The 26,859-nt window shown below is 41.5% G+C and overlaps 1 protein-coding gene across 2 annotated transcripts in view; it reads left to right on the top strand.

Moving 5' to 3' along the window:
• Positions 1–26,859, top strand: part of mdga2a (MAM domain containing glycosylphosphatidylinositol anchor 2a) — an 871,663-nt gene that overhangs the window by 655,344 nt on the left and 189,460 nt on the right. For both annotated transcript variants that reach the window (XM_048538415.2, XM_048538414.2), the window contains one exon: positions 12,390–12,538. In XM_048538415.2, coding sequence (XP_048394372.1) covers positions 12,390–12,538 — 149 coding nt within the window. The remainder of the gene's footprint in view (positions 1–12,389; positions 12,539–26,859) is intronic.

The following is a 26,859-nucleotide window of genomic DNA, read 5'->3' as shown; positions in this document are numbered from 1 at the left end:
ACAGTAACATGGGAAGGTTAATGTGTTTTTCCACAGCATCAGTGTAAGTTCTGTCATCTCCTCTCTGATATTTCTGTGGCTGCATCTGTGCCTCACCACACCTCGTGCTCTATCACTCTCCCTACTGCCTGGAGCATATTTTGCATTCGTTCTCACTCACCCCAACCCTTGATAGCACATATGTTCAGCACTGCCAAACCATTGGCTCAGGACAGCTCCCCATCTGTACCAAAAATTAGTTTTGTCACCCACTTTCATCTTCCACAGCACCTGCTCCTCTCTTATTCCAGAAGGCAAACAACCCACAATAGGGGGAAAAAAAAGTCAAGCCGCGAAGAGTCCCGACTTGAAACATCAGCTTTCCTGTTACACTGATGCAGCCCGACCTGCTGTGTTTCTCCACCTTCACAATGTGTTATCTCTGACTCCAGCATCGGCAGTTTTTACCATCTCTAAGCTGAATTTGTTGGCTGCCCAAATTTCAGCCTGCACCCTTTCTGAGGAAAATATCCTTCCTGTGACTACCCTGAGCAGGTGACTGATCATGTGAAAGACTCTGGGCTAGTATGGGATGCTGGCCTTGAGTTATTGAACCAGGCTCCCACTGACCAAAGCGCCTCCCCCTTAACTTGACTGAAGACTACAGACAACCGGGACTTGTACCCTGCCTTTCTATTTGCACTAACAGAAAGTCAATGGAACAGTAGCGTGAACCTAGTATCTCCGGCTGAGGAGAAAGTCCACAAAAAGGCAATGTAAGGCAGAGATGCTGTGAACATCCAGGTTGGCTTAAAAAGTGAGTGAGCATTGCAATGGTGAGTGATATGCCTAGAGATGTGGTCTGTTCCAACCCACGAGCTGGGTGCCCATCCCTGAGCTGTGTCCTTGTAGCAACATTGAAATGACACCCTGAGGTACACCATTGAACTAGACACACATCTTGTAAATGTAAATGTAAATGTAAATGAGAGTTGTGTCATGACAGTTGGTAGAGGCTGGCACATATCAGAGGCCAATACATTTGGACAAGGGTTGAGCATAGCCAGTGTCAAAAATTAGTCTGCAGAAACTAGTACCCGGTCACCTTCCAGTTACACCTGGAAAGCCCTTCACACTGATCCAGCTCCTTCAGAGCCAACTCTCAGAGTGAGCAGGATATCTGTCACTCCTATTTTTATCTGTCAGCCAGGACTCCCTGATTGGCTCAGGTTAACAGCCCAATTAGGAAGTTCACATCTATGAGGTCCACCTGGCTGACCTTGTTACAATCAATATATCCCTCTCCCTCTGAGTCTGAGATCATAAACCAGCTTTATTTTTGGTAGCTCCTCCTGTGACATGTTGGCACAGGATCAGGCTCTTCCAACTCGGCCTCTGATACAGATATCACACTTATTGCACCTGGAGGGTCTCAGAAGAAATGAATTCTCATCTTCAGGGGCAAGGATGTCAAGGTGGCAACGTCCATCATGTCCATCTCAGATTCTGAAGTATCTTCAATGCTTGACAGAGAGGGAGAACCCACAGGTTCCAAAACAGTTGGAAAGGCTATTGAGGAGCTGGGCACATTTTTACCGCACTATTTGTGAGTTTGCAGCTTTCCTATGGTCCATGTGCTTGTTCAGGGCTGTCACACCTACCCTATACATCGCTGACCCTGACCTCATGTCAACCACACCTCTTACCCTTGCAGGACAATTCCCATGGTTCTGACGCCAACCTTTTCTCCCTGTTGTTAAGTGTCTCTGTCGCTTAATGGAGTCTTGTGTCCGGTACTGACATTCCTGATACCGTTTCAATCACAAACCCTCAGGTCCAGGAAGATCAGGGTGAGCCTGGTGTGGAGCCTTCTCCCCATTATCAACTCTGCTGGAGCTATCTCTATAGTAGTATGAGGGGTGGTCCTGTAATCAAATAGGAACTGGCATAGAGATAATGGGAACTGCAGATGCTGGAGAATCCGAGATAACAAAATGTGGAGCTGGATGAACACAGCAGGCCAAGCAGCGTCTCAGGAGCACAAAAGCTGACATTTCAGGCCTAGACCTGAAACATCAGCTTTTGTGCTCCTGAGATGCTGCTTGGCCTGCTGTGTTCATCCAGCTCCACACTTTGTTATCAGGAACTGGCATCGTTTTGTATTTAGTGAAGGTTTTGGCCATTTCTTTCAGACTGCCCTCAAAGTTTGGACTGCTGTTTCTGAATGATGAATGGTATGGGGCTGTCCTTGTATGGTGAAAACCATTCAAATTTAGGGAATACTCAAATTCTCTGCTGCTAAATGATGGCCTGTTATCTTTTACCAGTACTTCTGGGAGTCCGAGTACTGCAAAAGATTGCACAGTTTTTCTGTCGTCCTTCCTGATTTGATGAATAAACTCTATGCACATCAAACCATTTTGAATGGGCATCCACAATGACTAAGAACATCAAGTCCATGAAAGTACCTGAATAGTTAACGTATTGTCGAATCCAGAGTTTGCCCAGCCATTGTCATGTATGTGGGGGAGCTGCTAGCAGTAATTTCTGTCCTTGTTGGCACTCTGGGCTATGCCCCACCAATGCAACTATGTCCTCATCCAATCCTGGCTACCAAACAGAACATCTTGCCAACATTTTCAATTTGAATGACCCTGGAGGAGTTCAGCCTATATCTGGCAGTGAACTTTGATATTCCCTAGACCTTCTTGAAAATCATCTTGATATTTAACTAGGCCCTTACTTAAGCAGCCATTTTCTATTCAAAAAATGTTGACCCAACCTAGATGAATTTTAATCAACCAATTTTGCCCCATAGAAGTTGAGCTCAAGCCTTTACTACAATCAGTAGTAATTGAACCTGCTGCTTCTTGGAAGAGACTGGAACTGAAAGTTGTATCCTTAATCTGTAAATGTTCCCTGGTCTGTGTTCTCAGTCCAGCTGAGGTCTTGCACAAACTTGCGAGTTGGAGATCAAAGCGAATTTTGGAAAAGACTGGTTCTGCAATCACTGATAAAACCATGCCAGTGTCAATCTTCATTAGAACTGGGAGACCATTTAATCGCACGTTTATTTTGATGTTTCTAATTTGGATGTTGCTAAGCAATTTAACTGTTCCAAACCAGATGTAGGCAGACTTGCCTGGCTGTGCACACTCCTGGATACTGGCCTATGAATTCTCTTACTCAGTTTTGGTCTAATGGGACTCTTTTTGCTGTATCACAGTCACATACTGACAGCAACAACAGTGGTTAACTGGCCTGGATCCTGAAGAAAATTTTAGCTATTTGGCTGAGGCTTGGCTTTGTTTTGGGCTTTTACTGTGGGCTGACCTGGAGTCCCTCTGTTCAGGATATGTCCTGAGTGAAGCTATGCAATTGTATTCACTCAAGTGGTATTCCCCAAGCTCAGTCAAACTACCAAGAATGTTCACTTCCATCAGAATTCCCTGCAACTCATATGCTCCACCTGCCCTATTTTCCAATGATGAAATCAGTTTAATGCCTGTTTGAAGTCCAGTTGGGTGCTTTTGCATGGCTACATCATTAATTCCGCATACCAGTCTCTCAGCATCTCATTAATGTTAAAGCAAAGTCACATGCCCTTGCCAGTCACCTTAACCTCGACAAAAATCCTGATTATGGATACCCTGGCTCTCCAGTTGCGGAATAAAGTTGATAGCATCTCAGAATTAGAGGCAGCTTGGAGTCGTAATCCATCAACTCTCAAAAGGTTTTAGTATCTGGTGCCTCAGGGAAAGTTAGGCTTATAATCAAAAGTTGTGAGTCCACGAGCTGTCAGAATTACTTAATGCTTTTCATCTGCCCCAAATCATTTGCCTGGAAAAAAATGACATTTTTTCCACATGTTGGGCCCAGTCTTTGATAGCAGAACTAAACAAATCAAGCTTCCCAAATAACAGATTGCTGCCTGAAATGCTTACCCTGTCTCAAAGATGACTGTGAATTTCGTGCTTTTCCGTCATTGCTCCTGAAATAACTCCATAGCAACTAGTATCCCATCACCAAGTCACCAATTATTGACATGTGAAGAGTCCTTGACACTGATCCAGCTTCCCCAGAGCCAGCTGTCAGAGGGAACAGAACCTCTGCCATTCCTGTTCTCAATTGTCAGCCAGGGCTCCTTGATTGAAACAGATTAATATCCCCGCTCAGGGAACTGCAGTTCTATGAGGTCCATCTGGCTGACCTCATTGCAATCACTATGACACTCATTGGAGTCTGCTCTGAAATGCTTGACTCCAGTATCTAAGATGTAAGTCTTTGGAACTAGTGGTGAATTGAAGTCACCAGACAACTTTTAGGGTGGTGGAACAGCTGAACCTCAGGGAAACTGTGTCTCACCTGACTGCTATGCTTCTTTAATCTCTTCTGTTAGTTGTCCAATGTTCATTTACATGAAATAAAGGTGTTTTAAGTAGTAGCGTTTTTATTATTGATAACATAAAGAGCCGGGATGATTATAGAATCATGTAGCGTAGAAACTGGCAAACAAGATTTTATAAAAGCTTTGTTTATACATCTTCTTATCAGTATAAGGTTCATTTATTTTTCAGAGAATTTTAGCAGTTGAATAGGCATGGATATATCACAGTTTGGCATGAAGGATATGTGAGGCCATGGGACTGGGTGGGAAGAGATATAGCTAAACACCTGCTCTGGTTTCCATGTTGAGTTTTTCAACATCTAGTTTGTTGGGCAAGTTCGATAAGATTGCTATGAGAATGTGAATTTTGCTGTTAATAAAGACCTTCATAAGTGTTAATCACTGACAATTGGTATGTTGTTTCTGCCTTTTGAGCATTTCACAATATCACTTGTGAAAAGTGTATGATGGGGCAATATTATCTCAACTTCAAATTGGGCCCCGGACCCAACCGTACTTCTCGCCCAATTCTGCAATGTATCTTCCCTTAGCCCATGTCACTCAGACTCTTACAGGGCTTGTCCTCTATTCTTTAATCTTAAAGTTCCTTTTAGTGTTCAACATATGATTAATTCATCATTTAAATGATGCAAACAAAAGCACTGGGGCTGGAGTTAGTGGCTTCAAATGTCTGGGGGTGAGTGTGATGACCTGTTTAGAGGATACACAAGGGTTCTCAGTGAGACGTGGGAAGATGTTCCTGACTTGTGTGGAAATTTGTAAAATACATTTCAAACTTCTTTCCTGAGCCACTTTTGTCCTAACTTAAACCTGTTAACAGGCGTTGCCTTAGAAGGAGCAGCTATTCTCATTCCCTGGAGATAGTAGGAACTGCAGATGCTGGATAATTGGAGTTAACAAGGTGTAGAGCTGGATGAACACTGCAAGCCAAGCAGCATCAGAGAAGCAGGAAGGCTGACATTTCGGGCCTAGACCCTTCTTCAGAAAATCATTCTCATTCCCTCCTGCCTTACGCACTTTACTATTCAGGTCCCATATTCAGTTGGAGATTAGATGACATACTTGGACCCAATAAAACTGAATCCCTGCTTCCTTCCTTTATTCCCAGCTCAGAAGAGCATGTTAACAAGGGAATACATCAGAATGGAAATGGGATTGAAGGGCATAACCAATTTTTGTTTTTTCTTTCATAGCTCTCTGATGCTTCTCACTAGGTACAGACAGTTAATGCTGGGCCCAAAGCTATGACCTTAGGATCAATGAAACTTGAAAAGAAGCCTTGAAGCAAGCTATTGATTATGGGCTAATATTGACTCCTTTGTGTTTAATTCCGTCAGCAGCAGGTTATGGGCCATCTAGGACAGTATCATATATCTCTTCCTTGATTATTTGTTCTCAATAAATCCAGTTAGTTAATTCACAATCAGAGCCAAGCTTGCCTGAAGTATATTCTAATCACTGTCTTTCATTGTAACTGGAGAGCTGTAAAGTGATGCAGATATTAGCAATCTAATGTTGTGTGACCCCTGAGGTTTCTCCAGGTTTCCAGCTTCTTCTTAGAGGTGGAAACTGCAGAAAGACCTTTGCAACAGTAGGTAGCTCACTGAAGTACAATAACAGTATCTTACAACGGTGACAGAGAGCTTTTGAAAGTAACCCGTACACATGCTGCAAGGAGGCTATGAAGTTGGATAACTTATTTATAGTCTAAAAAGATTACTTCAGAAAAAATGTTCATGTCATACCCCATACAAAAAACAATCCAGTCACTTTCACGCACCAAGAAAAATATAGCAACAATAGTTTGTGCAACTTGATGTGATCATCTTTACTATCATTTCTAATGTTGTACATGCAGGTGATTTGCTTTAGTCTCTTGCAGTAAAATGTCATTTGCCTTCCTATCTACCCGCCAACTTGTTTGTGTACAAGTACACCCAAATCTCTCTGGTCTTTAATATTTAATAGTCTTTTGTTCCTATTGTCACCCATACTTTTGTTTATTTCAAACAGGGTGCAATGCCTAGATATATTCCTTGTTTATGCAGAGAACAGGCCGCTGCATATGAACACACATGGCTTCTAGTAAGTGTAAATGAGCCACATAGTGTGCCTGGCCAGTGATTCTTTGTTATTTTCTACTGTAAACTTTAGCACATTCAACTGCTGTCCAATTGTAGGATCACATTCTCCCTTTCATAATGAAATAGCCTCTTGAGTTTAGGATTACAATTGATCCAAAGAAGTATGAAGAATTGGTATTGCAAAGTCTAAATGAGGTTATTCGGTGGAAGGAAGTAAATAAGTTTGGATGCTGTCGACTTTTATAAAATGAGCTCCTTGGAGGACTGGGTGACACTGGAAGAAACACCAAGTTGTTCTGCCACCATCTCAATTAGAAAGAAATCATGGAAGGTGAAATGAATGATCAAAAGAACATGGATTGATGGCCTAATGGTATTATCATTGGACTTTTAATCAGAGACCCAGATAATGTTCTGGGGACCTGGTTTGAATCCCATCATGGCAGATGGCAGAATTTGAATCCAATAAAAAGAAAAAAGGAAACTCTGGATTGAAGAGCCTAATGATGACCATAAATTCATTTTTGATTGTTGGAAAAACCCATCTGGTTCACTAATCTCCTTTAGGGAAGCAAACTACCATCCTTCGCTGGTCTGGCTGACATGTGACTCCAGACCAACAACAATATGATTAACTCCTAAGTGCCCTCTGGGCAATTAGGGATGCGCAATAAATGCTGATCTAGCTAGTGATCATATCAATGAATGAAAACACAGGAGTACAGGTGAATTAGGTTTGTATGTGCGTGTATAAAATGACTTGCTGATATCCGCCCTTAATGTGCCTTTTGCTAACACTAATCTCAGTCACCCTGTCATACTTTCAATTCAGTTGGATGTAATTTTCCCAGTTTTCCTTTCCATGTAGTTTACTGTCTTGCGTGTTGTTGTAATGGCACATTTCTGGTAACCTCTCCAGGCTGAAAATGTTAACAGTCTGAGAACAAAATCTGAACGAAGCTTGACAAAGTTTTGTGAGGGATGTGGCTCAAAACAGTGTAATGAATATTTTTGAGGGTCTTGAAATGTGAGCTAATTGGAATTTATTTTACTGATGGGTACGTTGAAATCCACACAAACTAGCAGCAAATATACATAACTCCTTATATACATTCTATTTTATTGTTTATGACAAAACAAAATTAAGCAGGATATATGAATAAATATGCATTCCAGTTATTCAATCACTTCATTCAAATTTTGTAATAAATATATCAGTAAATTACTGTTATGCTGTGCTTCGTTTCTTGGTTGATTTGAATGATAGTGTGATTTAATTTCTTGGGTACAGAATTGTCTTTAAATTACCAGGAAAGGCTGTAGAGAGATAGCAATAAAAACTAACTGCATTAGGTCCACCAGAATTTGGTTTTAACTTTAAATTCTTGTCCCAGCAGGAAAAACTAATAACAGTTGTGAATTGAGCATACTATCCGACTTGTATAGTATAGCTCAAAATTGAACTCCAGTATTTCCCCTTCATTCACCAACTACTTCTTTTAGCACTTAATGCACGTTCTTGTCCATCTGAGACTAGCACTTGACTTCAGATTGATGTTTGGGCAATAGTAGTTCCAGCCACAGCTGTAAAAAGAGGGAATTCAGTCACTTTAATCACTAAAGAACATTAATGGTTCAAAACAGTGAAAGTGTCAAGGTTGCGGATTCAAATGAAAGCCCAGACAGGTTGTCTCTTGAGGCCTGTGTGAAGCATGTAACTTTCTGCATTTATTTCCGTACCTCAGGAATGTGGCTAATTTGTGAATGAGAATCTCGTGCCTCGGATTTGTTCTGCATTGATAGCTCTTCTGTGAATGTATGATGATTACTTATGAAAGCATTTAGGATGAAAGGAGTTGGAAATCCACTGGAAAACTCTTCTCTTCTAACTAGCTAGCAGGATGCAATGTATACAGAGGTTGTTAAAATGATTTTATAAACAATAAAAAGATCAGCATTCCCAGGAAGGATCATGCTTGTAATGTCCCAGAATTTACGATGTTGTCTTGTAATACAACAGGAGCCATATCACTTTGAATGTTACCTACAGCCAAGTAACATCTCTAGTTTAAAGCATTGAGATTGGACTCGACAACTCAGCCAATTAGTGATACCATAGGAAAACAGACCAAGCTGTTTATTGGAGATAATGGGAACTGCAGATGCTGGAGAATCCAAGATAATAAAGTGTGAAGCTGGATGAACACAGCAGGCCAAGCAGCATCTCAGGAGCACAAAAGCTGACGTTTCGGGCCTAGACCCTTCATTATTGCTCATTTCTATCAGTAATTCATTTGACCTATATCAGCAGTGAGGTACTTTTGGCAGTCAACATGTCTTTGAACTTTACAGATTTACCCATGGAACCAGCCAGATTGTTGCAAACCTTGAACAGATGGGAATAGTTAATATTATTGCCATCATTTGTCAGAATACAAAACTGTCTAAAATAATACTAGATATGAGCCCTAAGTCTCACATTGATATACAGTGGAGGAATTAGGCAAATCAGGTGTTATTGATAGTCTCAATAAGAGCCACAAATAATGGTAAGTTAATTGTCCTTCAGAGTTGACCACATGTTAATCCACAATCAGGATTGGTAGGCTCTGCTCTCCTTTTTAGGGATATAATGTTTGTATCACTTCAGAGCAGGTTTCAAGATTTTCCTTTAGAACTGGTAAGGAACTAACCAGGCACAATCTCTACCTAATAGGATCTTGTGGAGAAAAGATCACTTGCATTGTCGGTCAGTGAAACTTCATTGTATTTGTTAGTCAGTGAAACTTCATTAACAGCTTTAGTGAGTTGTTATTTTAACTAATTCTATGAAAGTTGAGAGTGTTTTTTATGAAATTTTCCTCATTTAACTCTTATTCCTCAATGTTAAAACCAACAAATGTCTTTCAAATAATGTCAGGGATAGTCAGGGATAGTCAAGGATAGTGTGGTCAAGAAGGCATATGGCATGCTTTCCTTCATTGGACGGGGTATTGAGTACAAGAGTTGGCAGGTCATGTTGTAGTTGTGTAGGACTTTGGTTCGGCCACATTTGGAGTACTGTGTACAGTTCTGGTCGCCACATTACCAAAAGGAGAGGGTGCAGAGGAGGTTCACCAGGATGCTGCCTGGTATGGAGGGTGCTAGCTATGAAGAGGGGTTGAGTAGATTAGGATTATTTTCAGTAGAAAGACGGAGATTGAGGGTGGACCTGATTGAGGTCCACAAAATCATGAGGGGTATAGACAGGGTGGATAGCAAAAAGCTTTTTCCCAGAGTGGGGTCTCAATTACTAGGGGTCATGAGTTCAAAGTGAGAGGAGGAAAGTTTAAGGGAGATATGCGTGGAAAGTTCTTTACACAGAGGGTGGTGGGTGCCTGGAACGCATTGCCAGAGGAGGTGGTTGACGCAGACACGTTAGCGTCTTGTAAGATATATTTGGACAGGTACATGGGTGGGCAGGGAGCAAATGGACACAGACCGTTAGAAAATAGATGACAGGCTAGACCGAGTATCTCGATCAGCGCAGGCTTGGAGGGCTGAAGGGCCTGTTCCTGTGCTGTAATTTTCTTTGTTCTTTGTTCTTTGATATGTAAGTGTCAAAACAAATTCAAAAATAAATTGTTTATAATGACACACCTTCATTCTCATCACCTCCACATCAACACTTGGTACAGTAATTTAATATCTTGGAAATCATTCTTCTGTTTAGCCTGTCACGCAGCAACTATATTTTTCAATTGTGTGCCTATATTTCGCTTGTCTAGATATTCCTTTAATGATGTGAATTAGATGAACTAGTTGCATTTCAGTGAGTAACCTGCAAATTGTACTCATGCATAGTTCTTAAACCAACCATAATAGCAGCTATCCTAACTGATTTGGACACCAAGTGGCCATTTTTTGAGGTACTAAGTACAATATGAAAAGTGCACTGTCCAGGTTAGGAGATTTGATAATACAGTAGATCAGAACACAGATTTTACCCATCTCTTTAAAACCATCTGCATGTGAGAAGAAAGTATTTGTATTTTCAATCTTCCTGAAATTGACAGTTTTTTTAATAGGCTGTCAACTTATGTTTGATATAGTTCTAACTTTATTGTAATTGTTTCTTATCCTTAGAGTGTTCTGTGTTATGGGAAGTGTTAATTTTCAACTTCAGGACCTGGGCAGTCACTTGGTGGAATGTATCATTGACTTTTTACAGATGTTCTTAAGAATGTTATATCTGCTCAATCAGGTCACAGCCCAGCTGACCAATGGTGGAAATAACCCCTTGAAACTAGCACAGATAACGTTTGGTCTTCATCGTTTGCACCTAATACATCCTGGACCAGACAGGACAATAATATTCCCATAGTGCAGCCTAACCATTTTTTTTAAAGTAAATGAATAAAAGAAAAATCAGATAACTCTATTGAACTATTTTACATTCTAAATTTACCTATTCATAATCGAAGCAATTTTTAAACTAAAATGTTTAAAAAGAGAAACATATTTTCCTACCTACCATACCTCCTCCTCAATAATAATCCTGCCTCCCTAACCTCCCGCTCCCTGCAGACCCACAGATTATGGGCTCTTTCTTCCTTGCAGCCCATCCTCTCATCGCTTCCCTTTCATTTCCAGTCGAAACTCAGAGTCAATCCATTCCAATGTAGATGTGCAGATCCTGATGATTCAGAACTGCCAGGGTTTTGCCATTCCTTGTTATTTCTAAATGTTCCCACTCTTGGCCTCCCTCTCCTGAACCCATGATGTGAATGGTGACTTTGGAAAAAGGCAACAAGGCAGAAATAGCTTTGAATGTTATTTTTAAAATATATGGATTACAAAAACCTGAGCACTTCCGAATCCCCAGGACTCTCACCTCCAGAATATTAGCTGTGATCTGAAACGCAAGAACAGGAGAGGGAAAGTGCTCCAGAGTGAGCTGGGGAAAGAGAAAAAGTCCCATCGTAGAGGTCAGGAAGTGGGAAGATGCTGAAACTCAGAAGCCAGAGAATAGGGAGAAGTTACAAGTCAAAGATTAGAGAGGAGGAGAGTCCACAATTCAGAGATCAGGAATGTGGAGAGACCAAAATGTGGAGGGCAGGAGCACAGAGAGTCCAAAATGTGGAGGTCAGGCATGTGGAGACACCAAAACATGGAGGGAGGAATGTGGAGGGACCAAAACATATCGGCCAGGAGTATGGAGAGACCAAAACAAAGAATTCGGGGTGGCGTAGAGGCTGCATTTTGAAGATTGTGGAGAAAGGCAAAAGGTCAGGTAACAGGAGAGGCACCAATCAGGTTATGTTAAAACAAATCTCAATGATACCTAATGAGATTATAAACTCCATTAATTTACCAAATTTAAAGCAAAACACCATTAAGCAAGGCAACTTTAAATGAGGGCTCACTGTGCAAAGCCCCACTGTATAAACTTCTGAAGAAATCATCATTTCAAATCCACTTTCTATGAAATTTTGATTTGTTTTGTTCAGTATTTCAATACCCTAAGATTATTTTGCAAATACTGAATAATTTTTAAATGGTCTTTCATAATCTATTTCTATAAATGAAATCATACCTTGTTATTTGGAGTTCAGTTATATGTTCTGAAAGTTCTGTTTCTCATAATCTCTATTTTATGTGACTTCAAAAACAATAATAACTTCCGAGTGGAAAAAAAAGTTGTACCATTCATAATGAGTCTTGTGAATTTCACTACAACGTTAATGTCGTCTGCTTTGTTGGAATTACTGATTTCTAAAGCTGCTTGTAATGTATCGTCTTATATATTCTATTGTTCACGGTGTGTTAGCATTGCTTATCATGGGTGAAGCACATTACGAACTGTTTGTTTTATTTTAATGCACTGTGCACTTCATGGCACAGTATCTCAGTAACTCTAATATTGTTCTGTGTTCCAGGTAAAGCTTACCCTCCTGAATTCTATTATGATACGCCAAACCCACTCTGGCAAAACCGAGCACGCGTGTACTCCTACATGTTGCAGTGGACTCAGATGAACCCGAATGCTGTTGACCGTATCCTTGCATATCGTTTGGGGATCAGGCAGGTATGAAATGTTAATGACCTCTATCTCTCCCTCCCATAGAAATAATTTTGCTGTTCTTCAAGGATTATCGCTTGAAGGTACAATGATGGGCACTAATTTGACTAGTTGTGCTGTGACAGTGGTTTGATTAGTGAGTTTAAAGGTGCAATGTCTCCGCGTGATTTATTCGTTCAGTACACTGGAGACGTTGTGAAGAAGAAATGAGACTTTTTATTCATGTGGCGATAAATAATATCATTGTTACTGTAAAATAATTATCATGTTGGCAGCAACTAGTCATAGGATAATTCCTTTTTTAGCTCACCAAAAGTGGGTTCAAACATGGGAGCACTTCTTATAATTGTCTGAATTGTGCTTGTGGCAAATTTCCTTAAGGGTAGGTTCTGAAACTTATGACAAGCAGTAAAGATATGTAAATATATTCAAAAGATGTTTGCTTACGGCCGTTTGTATTGACGTTTTGCATGGTTCAGTCACTGGATGAGACTTGCTGTCATTATTTTTCATCGTTTTGAGAAATATCAGCCAAAATGCAAGTGATAAAGATGAAGGTTTGGCACAAATCACAAATGGATAGATCCTGCTCTAATGAAAATTGCAATAACATAATTTTGTAGAAAATGAATTGATTTAGTCAAAGTTTAATTTCTTCACAGAATTTCACAGTGTATTGGGTTCTGTTTTGTAATCTTTTGGCTTGCCTTCATGTCTCACACCATAAATATTAAACAATTAATGAACAATTATTTCTCTCAGCTAGCTAAATGTTTGCTGTAAAATGTTGTTCGATAATTTTAGTCCAGTTCCCTCTAAACAGAAACCTACAGTACAAAATCACTTCCAAGTAGAGTTGAAGTGTAGTGTGAGGATGGAGGATAACCCTCTGGTAGTGGAGTGATAGCAAGGTCCTATCATAGACCAACAGATCAAGGATCAAGTCCCACCTGCTCCAGAGATGTGTACTATCTTGGAGCAGGTTAATTAGAAAATATGTAGAGTGAGAATTGTGGGGCTCTTGTGGTACAGTGCTACTGTCCCTACCTTTACTTTAGAAGACTCAGGTTAAATATCTAAATAATATCTTAATATCTAAAAATATCTTAATCTGAGGGTCTAGGGTGGTCTAGGGTAGACACTATTTGAAAAAATCCCAGGGAATCTGCAGACTTGCTCACCGAGCTGGAGCATTTGGTAGAAGACATTTCTTCACGCTGCTAGGCAACACTGTCAGTACACCTCCAATGAAGCATTAGTGTTCTATCCTGCTTGTTGTTTATATGCCTCGGTTTTCTGGGGTAGTTGGCATCACTTCTGGTTCTATCTTTCAGTGGCTTGTGTATCGGGTCCTGTTCAGTGTGTTTGTTGATGGAGTTCCGGTTGGAATGTCAGGTCTCCAGGAATTCCCTGACATGTCTCTGTTCATCTTGTGTTATAATGGATGTGTTGTCCCAGTCGAATTCATGTCTTTCTTTGTCAGTGCGTAACAAACACATTGAACTGGATCCGATATACAAACCACTGAAGAACAGAACGGGATTTGATACCAATCGCCCCAGCAAACTGAGGCATATAAATAATAAATAGGATAGAACACCACTGCTTCACTGGAGGTGCACTGATGATGTTACCAAGCAGGGTGATGAAACATCTGCAACCAAACACATCAGCTCTGCAGATAACAAAGTGTGAAGCTGGATGAACACAGCAGGCCAAGCAGCATCTCAGGAGCACAAAAGCTGACGTTTCGGGCCTAGACCCTTCATCAGAGAGCCTCTCTGATGAAGGGTCTAGGCCCAAAACGTCAGCTTTTGTGCTCCTGAGATGCTGCTTGGCCTGCTGTGTTCATCCAGCTTCACACTTTGTTATCTTGGATTCTCCAGCATCTGCAGTTCCCATTATCACATCAGCTCTGCAAGCAAGTTTAAAACCTCATCCACAACACGAGCTACAAATCTTCTCAAAACTTTAAACCCAGGGAATCTGACGTACCATTTACACCTGACCCAAACTCACTAAAACTAAATTGTCTGGTCACCTCCATTATAACTGAGAATAGGAGTTGACTGTGCACAAATTGGCACCTATGTTTGCTATGTTACTTTAATGGTGCTGCATGACCACTTTACTCATTATGAATTGCTTTGATGATCTAGGGAAGTGAGCTTTTTTTTCCTCATTTTGAGTTAAAATAGATTCATGATGCCCAATCCGCCATGGCTTGGAGTCACTTTACTCATGCAGTGTTCTGCCTGCCACCCTTGTTAGTTATGCATCCGGACTCCACATTGCCTTTCATGTGCAATCACATGGCAGAAAGGGAGAAGTGCTGGCCACTGCTGAGACCTTCCATTACTGAAGTGCTGGTACCATGTTTGAAGCCCAGCTGCACCCACAATAAACACTGCCAAACAGGACCCGTCTCTCACATTGTGGTAATCCACCATTCTCAATGAGCACCTAGCCCAGAAAGACAAAGCAGCTCTGCACTTCAGCCACAGAGACCTGGATGTGGTCATGGACAGGATGGGCAGCACCTTATCCTGCTGACTGGTGAAGGGGGGCACATCACTAGTTCGAAACAAGTGGAAAACACAAATCACAGCCGATGATGGTGCCATGTCTATGTTAAACAGAACACATTGCAGTGCAGGAAGAGGTCCAATGATTTTCTGTGCTCCACAACGGTAAGTGTCACCAACTGCTTTCTGTGACCTCACACTCATAAGGGTACGACTCACACTAACTCTGCCACTGCACATGTCTCTCACAGGGGCTCACAGACTACACTTTCATTATTGAAACAGTATATCCTCTCAGTGGTTCCCAGTCACCTCATGCTTCCAAAATATTTACCCTTTCTGCACTCTGTGCTTGCTAATCACTCACTGGGAACATTTTATGACCTGCTTGCTCCTGCATCGCTACTAATTGTTCTTCCATAACTTCTAAAGCTCAATCCCTTACTTTATCTTATTGCAGGAAACGTTGGCCCATAACCAGGCCAGCAGGTTCAAGACTCATGAGGGAATAGCAGACATCAGGAAAAAATACCTCAAGTTGGTTGGCGAAGGGCACAGCTGCTCTCACGATGATGTGGAGACCTCAAGGGCAACTGTTCAGCTAAGCTTCATGGCACTGAGCTGTGCTAATCTTCCATTCTCATCCAAGTTAATTCATTCTTAACCTGAACAAGCTTTGTCCCACTTAGACAACTCACTCCCTCTCTTTACCCATGCTGCCACTGGTGACACCTAATGAAGGGCCAGCAGGAAGATGCAGCACTGGAGACCCTCAGCCCCACCTCTACCTCTGAGGAGGAAGCAACTCTATCCCTAGAGGTGCTATGTCAAGACTTTGATGCAAGCTGTCCACCAGCTCAGGTCACTTTGGTGGGTTTGCTTTCTAGATTAGGCTCAGAAGCACAGTCTGGTGAGAATATCACTGGCATGTTTCCACAGCTGGTTGAGGAAGAAGGCCTACGTCTCTGAACCTCTGAGGGCTACGACAGATGATGTGCCTACTCAGCCCCAGGCAGAAAATGATCCTATGGTGTAGGCCATTAATGACTTTGTTTAAATGCGTAGACAGGCACACGAATATCGGGCCAATATGTCAGAAAGCATTAATAGACAGGACTGAAGGATGGGGGACCACATCAGCGCTATTTGCACAGTGCAGGCTCTGGCATGTATACATCTGGCTGGCTCCATGGTCAAGTTGATGACTACCTTTGAGAAACAGGACATCCAGCAAAATATCAGAGCCTTCTCAGAATCTCAGAATATCATAACATCAGAGATTTGTGCATGGATTTGCACTCTATTGCTGCCATCGAAGGCACAGTAGAGTCATAGAGCTACATGACATGGAAACAGACCCGTCAGTCCAACTGGTCCATGCTGACCAGATATCCTGTATAAACCTAGCCCCATTTGCCAGCATTTGGCCCATATCCCTCTGAACCTTTCCTATTCATATCTCATCTAGATGTCTTTTAAATGTTGTAATCGTACCCATCTCCAACACTTCCTCTGGTAACGCATTCCATGAAGGAACCACCCTTTGCATGAAGAAGTTGCCCCTTAGGGCCCTTTTAAATCTTTCCCCTCTCACCTCAAGCGTTTTGGACTCCCCCCAACCTGGGAAAAGACCTTGCCTATTTGTCCTATCCATACCCCTCATGATTTTATAAGCCACTATAAGATCATACCTCAGCCTCCAATACTCCAGGGAAAATAGCCCCAGCCCATTCAACCTCTTTCTATAGGTCAAACCCTCCAACCCCAGCAACATCCTTGCAAATCTTTTATGAACCCTTTCTCGTTTCACAACAACGTTTCTGTAGCAGGGAGACCAGAATTGAATGCAACGCTTCAAAAATGACTGAACCAATGTCAGGCAGCAGTGTAGAATTCATTCTCTGTTGATTCATTTTCCACCATGTGCCTTCCCACTGTCTTTGTCTCCTTTTTCAAGGTGACGTTGTTTTGATAATTTTTTTCCCAAAGTTCCAAAACAGTGCAGCAGCTATAAGACAGTAATTACTGCTCCTAGAATTCAAGGAAATCAGCCACAACACTGAAAGTACCTCCAAAAAGGAGCAGCTCTTACAGCCACAACGTTTTCCCGTCCTCCATCTTGGATTACCCAGGGGACAAGGGCTTGACGCAGTGTTCAAGCATTTAACTCCAGAATCTTATCTCTCTGCCTTTTCATCTCTTGCTGCACCTTTAAATTACTCCTTTAAAGCAACATCTTTGACAAAGCTTTTGGTCACCTCTCTTAAAGTCTCTATGTGGCTTGGTGTTAGTTTTTGCCTGATTATGCTCCTGGGAAGTTTTACTATGCTAAAGATGCTACATTTAATTACAAGCTGCTGTTGCTGTTAATTAGAAAGAGTTAAAAAGCGATAGTAGTACCGTAGCTATCTTACATTTCAGTGTTTTTCTGCTTACGTGTGCTCATAATTACAAACAGTTTAATAAAGATTCTTGTTTAATGGATGAGACACTTTCAGGGACATTTTCTTCCTGTGGCTTTTGATTGTTCTTTGTGCCACGTAATTGCAATTGACAAAAATACAATTTTCTGAACATAGTTATCTAGAAATGTGATGCGATGTTAAAACTATTTGGTAATTCCAATAGTGCAATTGAGCTGACTCTAACTGACAAATTTAAACTATTTATGCAGAAATGGTTCCAGTGATAGCGTAAAAATGCTAATAGGCCAGTTTCATGCGTCAATAAATACAATAACCAATCTTATTGCATGCTTTATTATAAATTGTGTATAAATGTTTCAGCTACAGCAACACACTGAGCAGTGTTTTGGTGCTGGACAGAGAAAATGAATGAGACATCAAACAACTTCAGACTAGCAACAACACCATTGCAGTAGAGTGACAGTGATTTGCAGCATGCCATTCATAATGAGAAGATTTCACTGCCTAACTGTGCTTAACAAAAGACTTATATACCAATTTGAAACTTGGAGAAGTAGCTCTCCTACTTAATTCTTTGGCTTGCAAGTCCCATGACAATCCTGCTATCAAAATTATCAAATTAAATCACAAAACTTTTCCTAGTTTCCAGAACAGTAATTTGTAAGTGTTGTCTTTTTGACCCAGGGTTATGCTCTATACGCTAATAAATTCATGTTCATACAAACATTGAATTGGAAAAGTGACAAAGTCATTGATGGGAGTAATCTATAAGCTCCCCAGTGGTTGCTATACAATGAGATAGACAAATAAATCATGAGGTAATGAGGGCATGTAAAAATAGCGGTGTCTTAATCGTCGATGATGTTAATCTACATGTGGATTGGGATAGTCTGATTGACAGAGGAAGAATTAATACAGTGTATTCAAGAATGTTTTCCCAAAAATGTCATGGATCCAACCAGGGATTAGGCTATTTTAGATCTTATGATACACGATGGGGCATGTTTAATAAATGATGTAAGAGTAAAAGAACCTCTAGGAAACAATAACCATAACATGGTACAAGTTACCGTTCAGTTTGAGAAGGAGGAACTTGGCTTGGAAATAAATGTACTAACCTAAAAAAAGGGTAATTATAAAGGAAAGAGGCTAGCTGCACTGGACTACAAAAGGCGTTGATCACATGGATCCATTGGTGCAGTAGCTAGAGACAATGAGGAATTGACAAGAACTGGGAGAGTGATGTTTAGCTCTTGCTGGAAGATAGAAGAACAGCAGATACAGTCAGTTAGTTCTGAGAAAGGGTCACCGGACCCGAAACATTAACTCTGTGTTCTCCTCCACAGATGCTGCCACAACTGCTGAGCTTTTCCAGAAACTTTGTTTTTGTTCCTGATTTAGAGCATCCACAGTTCTTTTGGTTTTTAGATATAGTCCGGTACATTGGAGGTGTAAGCATGTAAAGGAGGAGTCTCCTGTGGCTATCCCCATCTCAGACTAGTATGCTGGTTTGGAAAATGTAGGGGTGATAGGCTCTCAGGGGAATGGAGCACTTACAGTCAGGTTTCTGGTATGGAGACTGGCTTTAATGTGATGCGGGGTGCATCAGGTACCAAGTTATCGATTGTGATAGGGGACTCTCTAGTCAGAGGCACAGACAGATGTTTTTGCAGCCAACAGCAAGACATTAGAATGGTGTGTTGCCTCCCTGGTGCCAGGGTCAAGAATATCTCAGAGAGAGTGCAGAATATTCTCAAAAGGGAGAGGGACCAGCAAGAGGTCATTTACACATTGGAACTAATGACATAGCAAAATAAAAGGATGAGGTTCTGAAGAGAGAGAAGAGGAAATTAGGGAGGAATTTAAAAGGTAGATCTTCGAGGCTAGCAACATCTGGATTATTCCCGATGCCAGGTACTGGTGAAAGTAGGGAGAGGAGGATTTGAGCATATGAATGTGTAGATGAGAAGCTGGTGTAGGTGACAGGGATTTGTACTTTTGGATCATTGGATTCTCTTCTAGGATCGAAGTGACCTGTATAAGAAAGACAGGTTTCAACTGAATGGAATGGAGTCCAATATTCTGGGGGGAAGATTTGCTGGTACTGCTCAGGAGGCTTTAAACTAATAAGCGGGTTGCTGGGACCCAAAGAGATAGTGAGAAAAGAGGTAAGTTTGTGGCTGGTACAGTTAAGAAGAGGTGCCGTCCAACAGTCAAGGCAGGCAAGAGGATGAGTTTAGACTGATAAAATTAAGTAGCATCTATTTCAATGCAAGAGGACTGATAAGCAAGGCAGATGAACTCGGGGCATGATTGGGATCATGGGACTGGGATATTATAGCAATTACAGAAATATGTCTCAGGGGTGAACAGGGCTGGCAGGGTGTAGGTGCTATAGGAAGGATGGAAAGTGCGGCAAGAGAAGAGGGGGAGTGGTGATTTTGGGTAGGGATAACATTATAGCTGTACTTAGGGAGGATAGCCCTGGGAGTATGTCCGGTGAGGTTATTTAGGTGGAACTGAGAAATAACAAAGGAATGATCATCATATTAGGATTGTACTGTTGCACACCCCAAAAAAGTCAGCAGGAAATTGATAAGCAAATTTGTATGGACATCTCAGATATCTGTTAGAATTTTAGGGTTGTAAAGGAAGGGGATTTTAAATTTCCAAAGATAGACTAGGACTGCCATAGTCTTGAGGGCTTGGATGGAGAGAAATGTGTTATGTGTGGGCAAGAAAATTTTATTATTCAGCAGGTAGATGTAGAGAGGAATCAAAACCTGACCTTCTCTTGGGAAATAAGGCAGGACAGATGACTGAGGTATCAGTGGGGGAGCAATTTGGGGTCAGTGATCATAATTCCACTAGTTTTAAAGCAGCTATGGAAAAAGATCAGCCTGGTATAAAAGTTAAAGTTCTAAATTGGAGTATTGACAGTATTAGCCAAACACTTTCAAAAGTTGATTGGGAGAGGCCATTCACAGGTAAATGGACAGTTGAAAAGTGGAAGACCTTCAAAAATGAGATAATGAGATCCAGAGGAAGCATGTTTCTGTTAATGTGAAGGGCAAGGCTGGGAGGTGTATGGAATGCAGGATGGCTAGAAAAACTGAGGCGCTGGACTAGATAAAGAGGGAGACACATAACAGGTATAGACAGCTGAGATCCCTCAAGGGATATAAGGGCATTCAAGAGGGAAATCAGGAGGGCAGAAAGGGGACATGAGAGTGCTTTGGCAAATAGGGTTAAGGAGAGTCCCAGTAGATTCTACAAATACATTGAGGGCAAAAGAGTAAATAGGGCCCCTTAAAGATCGATAAAGCCATTTATGTGTGAAACCGTAAGAGATGGCAGAGGTACAAAATGCATATTTTGTGTCAGGAATTGTTGTGGGAAATGTGGAAGCTAGAGAACTTGGAAAAATAATTGGTGATACCTTGAAAGGTGTTCGTATTTTCAGGAGGATGTGGTGGACATCTTAAAACACAATAAAGGTTGATAAATCCTGGTGACCTGATCAGGTGTATCCCAGAACTCTTTGGGAAGCTAGGGAAGTGATTGCTTGGTCCTGCTGAGATATTTGTATCATTGACAGCTATGGGTGAGCTGATGGAAGACTGGAGATTGACGGGTGTCGTGCCATTATTTAAGAAAGGTTGAAACAATAGGCCAGGAATCTATAGACGGGTCAGCCTTACGTCAGTGGTGGGTGAGGTATTAGAGGGGATTCTGAAGAATAGGATTTGCATGTATTTGGGGAAATGCAAGAACTGATTAGGGATAGTCAACATGGTTTTGTGCAAGGGAAATCTTTTCTCACTAATATGATTGGTTTCTTTGAATAAGTGAGAAAGACGATTGATGAAAGCAAAGCGATGGCATTGACTATACAGACTTCAGCAAGGCATTCGACAAGGTTCTACACGGTAGACTGGTTAGCAAGGGTAGATCACATGGAATCCCGGGAGAGCCGGCCATTTGGATAAAAAATTGGCTTGAAGGTTGGAGACCAATGCTGGTAGTTGAAGGTTGTATTTCAGACTGGAGGCCTGTGACCTGCGGTGTGCTGCAAGAATCGGTTTTGGGTCCACCACTTTTTGTCTCTTATGTAAATGATTTGGATGTGAATATAGGTATAGGAGTATGGTTCGTAAGTTTGCAGATGACACCAAGATTGATGGTGTAGTGGACAGTGAAGGTGGTTATCTCAGGTACACTGTGATCTTGATCAGATGGGCCAATGGACCAAGGAGTGGCAGGTTTAATCCAGATAAATGTGAGGTGTTGCATTTTGGTAAGGCAAATTAGAGAAAAGTGGTGCGTGTATGGATTGAGCTGCCAGAGGAGGTGTTGGAGACAGGAACGATTGAATCATTTAAAAGGCACCTGGATGGGTACATGGGCAATAGGAGGCTGTGAGCGTGCCCTACCTGATCATGTTAGAGGACTCAGTTGCAGCAATTGAAGGTAGTGGCAGCAGCAGGAGGAGAGCAGTAGCAAGCTCTCAGCTTCTCCCGAGACTCCAGGCTGTGGTTTGTCCCAGGTAACTCGATGGAGCCAAGGCTTAAATAAGAGTTTGATATCAGGACATTTCTCATTCCTTTATTTCTGTTGTTTATTTTATTCTGGTTTTACAATCAAGTGTGTAACCAAGACGGTGTGGGTTATGTTAGCGGTAAGCAAGATAGTGCTGAAGAGTGCCAGAGGAGGCAGCATGGTGAAGGGCACTCATGCCTGGCCACTAGGACCATGGCAAAAGATGGAGCACATAACAAGAAGGACTTTAAATTTGGAAACTTTCTTTACTTCTTCATTTTTCTTCCTTCATATTCAACGTTTTGGTTTATTTTTCTGTGTTTTAAGATGGCACCGGACAGTGGTGACACTATAGATCACTTTTCACTGAATTTTGTAACAAGATAAATGTGTCAATAAATAGATCAAATCAGAATTTCTATCTAAGGAAGGACATACTGACATTGCGGGCAATCCAGAGAACATTCCGTAGGCTGACCTCTGGTACTGAGGGACTGACTTACGACGGGAGATTGAGCAAGCTTAGGTTTTTTAGAACAATGAAGTGACCTTACAGAAGAGTACAAAATTCTTAAGGAATTTGGAAGAATAGGTATGGAATAGTTGTTCCCCTTTTGGGAAAGTCTAGGATCAGAAGGCATGATCTCAGAATAAGGGGTTACCCATATAAACCTGTCTAATTGCCAGAGAAAATGGCTCATAATAAAGCAGAAAGCACAAAGACTGGTAGTGGAATGCTGGACACTGGTTCCCCACTCATTATGAAGACAGAATGCTGACTGTGCCTGTCCTGAGTTGCTGACTAATCATGCCCAAGCCCCTGAACCTGTACTGGATGCTGCCCTTGCTTGACTACATTGCAACCTCCTATCTGAAGGGTGTCTCCCCTAACATGATGGAGGGTTATTCCCCTCAGACTTTGAGACTTGGCCATTTGTCTAAAGCACATGCAGTGCACTGCAGGCACAAGGTGCAGGTTTAAGATTGCATAGCACAGTGCTGTAAAATGACATGTCCGCTTCATTTCCTGATCACTGCTGACATCCATGCCAGGTTGACTAACGTTGTGGCAGTGTTAAAACACAGGACAGGATGGATGTAATGTGAGGCTTTAAGTGCCAGACAATGGGGCAAAGTACAAAATAGAATGGCAAAGCAAAGCAAAAGTACTCTGAGCATTTAGGAAGACTCAAAGTAAATGAGAGAACAGGTGCAGAACCCTGAGGTGCAGCCTGGTCCAGTCTATGATGTGGGTGCTTGTGCCTATTAGCAAAGTGTCTTGTCAGCAGCATGGCGATGAAAGGTTCTGGTGCACTCCAGAGAACAACATTGAAGTCCAGAAGTGCCCTGTCAGTGGATTGGAGATGATCCATGATGATGCAACAAGGCTGGTGCATGTCAGATATCAAGGTCCATGGACGGAGACTGTCTCAGGGCTCTGGAGAAAACAGTGTGTGCTGAGATTCTGTTCGCAGGAGCATAAGCTGGAGCTCCAAGGAAGCAATATACAAGCTGGAGTAACCAGATGCTTGCTCTGACTTTCATGTCAGGGAATTCTTGGCAATCTTGGGAAGTCAGGGAAATCTCATTCTCATTCAGTGGGTGGGGAAATGAGAAACTACATAAAAATGTGGTGAGCTTAAGTAATAAGAAACATGATAATAAGGAATAATCCATGCTAATAGGCCTCTGGCTACTCACTAGTTAGAATCTAGTCTCCTTATTCAAAACTTCCTTGACAAATGAGACATTTTGCTTCCAATTCTGAGAAGGTTCCCATGTTTCCCACCATGGCCCACGATGTAGCATACTGGGAGGATTCTGCCTGACTGTTCTGTAAGTTGGACATATAGAATAAATGTACTATTTTCAGGTCCTTTATTTATTCTGAGTGGCAAACGTGTGCAGAATATATTTGAATAAATAAAAAAAATTATCCTCAAATGTGTGCAAGCTTTCAACATGAGACTGATACATTTTTGACAAAGGGCTAACATAAAGTATAAATCCATGGCAAACAGACAGTAGCTAGAATTGTGGTCAGATTGAAAAGAATCTTCAGGATTACGGTATTTGACAACTTTCAGTTTGGAGTTCAAATGTGCCAGAAAAAGCCATCAACATTTTTAATCTTTAAGCTGCTATATTTGTACAATGCCTGTAATGTACCAAAACACCTGAAAGAATTTCATATGGCATAAAGATCAAAATATGACATCAAACGAGATGACAAAGGTGAAAAAGATTCAGTTAAAGATGCAGGTTTTAAGGGGTGCTGTAAATGAGGAAACTGAGGTAGAGAAGCCGAGAGCTGTAGGGACGTTATTTCAGAACATGGGCTCCAGGCAAATGAAGGCAATAGCACCAATGATAGAATAATTCTAGATTGGCAGAAGAGGCCAGAATGAGAGGAGCACATGATTCTCAGAGGGTTTGTGGGCTGGGGAAGATTACAGAAATAGGGAAGCCTTGTCCATGGAGGGAACTGAAAACACAGAACAAGCATTTTGAAAACAAGACATTGCTTGACCAACAACCAGTGTAAGTCAGCAATAGGTGTGATAGCTGAACAGGCTGTTGTGGCACATTAGAAGGTTAAAACAACCTTCGCCTCCCTTTTGCAGTTTCCATGCACAGATTGAAAGCTCCTACCCAAGCCATAGCAGCGTAGCCATGACTGTGGATGACCTAACTCCCCTGGTAAGGTGGAGTGGACTGGGTTTTTTTGGTGGAGGGTGTAGATTTTAGCTGTGGCCCAGCCTGTGTTATAGGTTATGTATTAGGAGGTGGTTCCCTCACTTTACATTGCTGTAAGCCACCCCACCCCACCCCACTCCCAGTCCACACAAACCGTCCTCCTCATCAACCATACATTTTCACCTTGTGCTGAAAAGACCCCTGGACATGAGCTTCCTACATTGCTGCCTGACATCAGTCAGTGCGGGGATGAGGCCATAGTAGGATCATTGATTGCAAATGATTGGCCCTCTGGCACTGGGAGACCTCCTGCCTGCTGTCACTGCTTGGATGGGGAGTGAGATCCCAGGCCTTCAGATGCCTGGAGCATTGAAAATTACAGAGGATGCATCTAAAGCTTGTCAAACAGGGCAAGGGCCTGGATCTATGCAGAATAAAAATCTAGCCCAGTAACAATAGTGAAGACATAGCTTAATCACAACCACAGAGGATGCCATTTATGGCTTTGGTAAGAGCTGTTTCAGTGCTGTGGTAGGGACATAAATCTAATTCAGATTTAAAGCTTAAGGAAAATACGCAGGGATTTGGGAGGTCCAAACAGATCCAAGAAGAGAAATAGGTTTCAGACACTGACAAAATAATCTTGCCATGATTCATAATTGTTGGGCAGGGAGTTAAGATTTGCTGTAGCAAAGTGAAAACTTAACAATTTCCTTTCAGTCAAATCAACCAGTGGATGTTTATTTGTGCAATACCTAGAGAAACAGTTTCAGTTGTTAAATTAATTGAGCTCATAGGAGACGTTGAATTAGATTACAGCGTTGGAGAAAATGTTTCTTCTAGCTTTAGAATATTGTGTTCAAATGCTAGTCTGATGAGTTTTTTTTTGCCACAGGATACGTGTTTCTTTCCCTTATGTAATTACACTTGAGTAAATTCTGAAGATATGACGCTAATTATGAAATTGCCTTGGTATGTGTGCATTTTATTTGACTAATAATTTTTAGTTTCTTGCTTTTCACCCCGTAAAGTAGAAATATCACTCTCTAACAACCCTGGTAACTTTTTATTGCAGTTTAATTAGTTCTTTTATTTAGTTTAATGAGTTCTTTTCTTTTTATTCTTGCTTAATGCATGTTTTGCCAAAAGTGTGACTGATAAATTGGATTGTGCTTTGTGTGTTCATACTGTTGGGATTTCAGACTCATCAGCAAACAGAAGTGGTTGCTTTGGATTGAATGTTCTCAAACATGGTGTATGATTTAGGTTAACTGCAAGAGGACAACATTTGCTTTTTTGAGCTATTAAAGGAATTGCAGGTCATTGCGTACTTCCCTGAAAATGGACAGCTGTAAAATGGTACTCTGTTCCAATGGGAAAATAGGCCTGCTTTACACAGCAGTTCATCTGCATCAGGCAGTATTTCATTCTGTCTCCTTTTCTGAATGTGAGGCATCCAGTCAGATGGAATGATGCAGCAAGGCGGATAACTGTGCCCTTCCCAATCTCCCTAAGTTGTTCATGGCTGGAAGGCTTGAGTATAGTTTTAGTCTAGTATTCCTAGAGATCTATTGCTAAAATAGCAGCTAAACAGTTGGACTTAAGTCTTTTCTTTCTTGCAACCCAAGAAATTCTTAAGAACTACAACTGCATTTGTCTTTATTTTCCTGTTTGTACTAGGCATATATCCCTTACATTATTATAAGCTTGTTACCTATTGTTCTGAGATAACAAGGTGTAGAATTGGATGAACACAGCAGGCCTAGCAGGAAAGCTGATGTTTCAGTTCTGGACCCTTCTTCAGAAGTGGGCGGGTCACAGAAAAGAACGGTCCAGACCTGAAACATCAGCTTTCCTGCTCCTCTGATGCTGCTTGGCCGGCTGTGTTCATCCAGCTCTATACCGTGTTATCTCAGATTCTCCAGCATCGGCAGTTCCTACTCTCCCTGTTTTTCTGACTTTGTTTTGAGTGGACGAGCAGCTGTCAGTCAGAAATCTCCACTCTCACTCAAGATTTCAAAACTTATCTGAACAAGCTGCCTGTTGGCAGGCACAGTTTCCTCTGGAAAGGCATAAAACACTAAATGAATGATACAGACTCTCTAAAGTTTGCCATTTATGCTTCAATTCAACGGAAACA

Source organism: Stegostoma tigrinum, chromosome 10 (genome assembly GCF_030684315.1).
Source record: "Stegostoma tigrinum isolate sSteTig4 chromosome 10, sSteTig4.hap1, whole genome shotgun sequence".
In the NCBI taxonomy this organism is placed as follows: domain Eukaryota; kingdom Metazoa; phylum Chordata; class Chondrichthyes; order Orectolobiformes; family Stegostomatidae; genus Stegostoma; species Stegostoma tigrinum.
The sequence above is the reverse complement of the archived record's forward strand: the minus strand, read 5'-3'. Positions and strand labels throughout refer to the sequence as shown.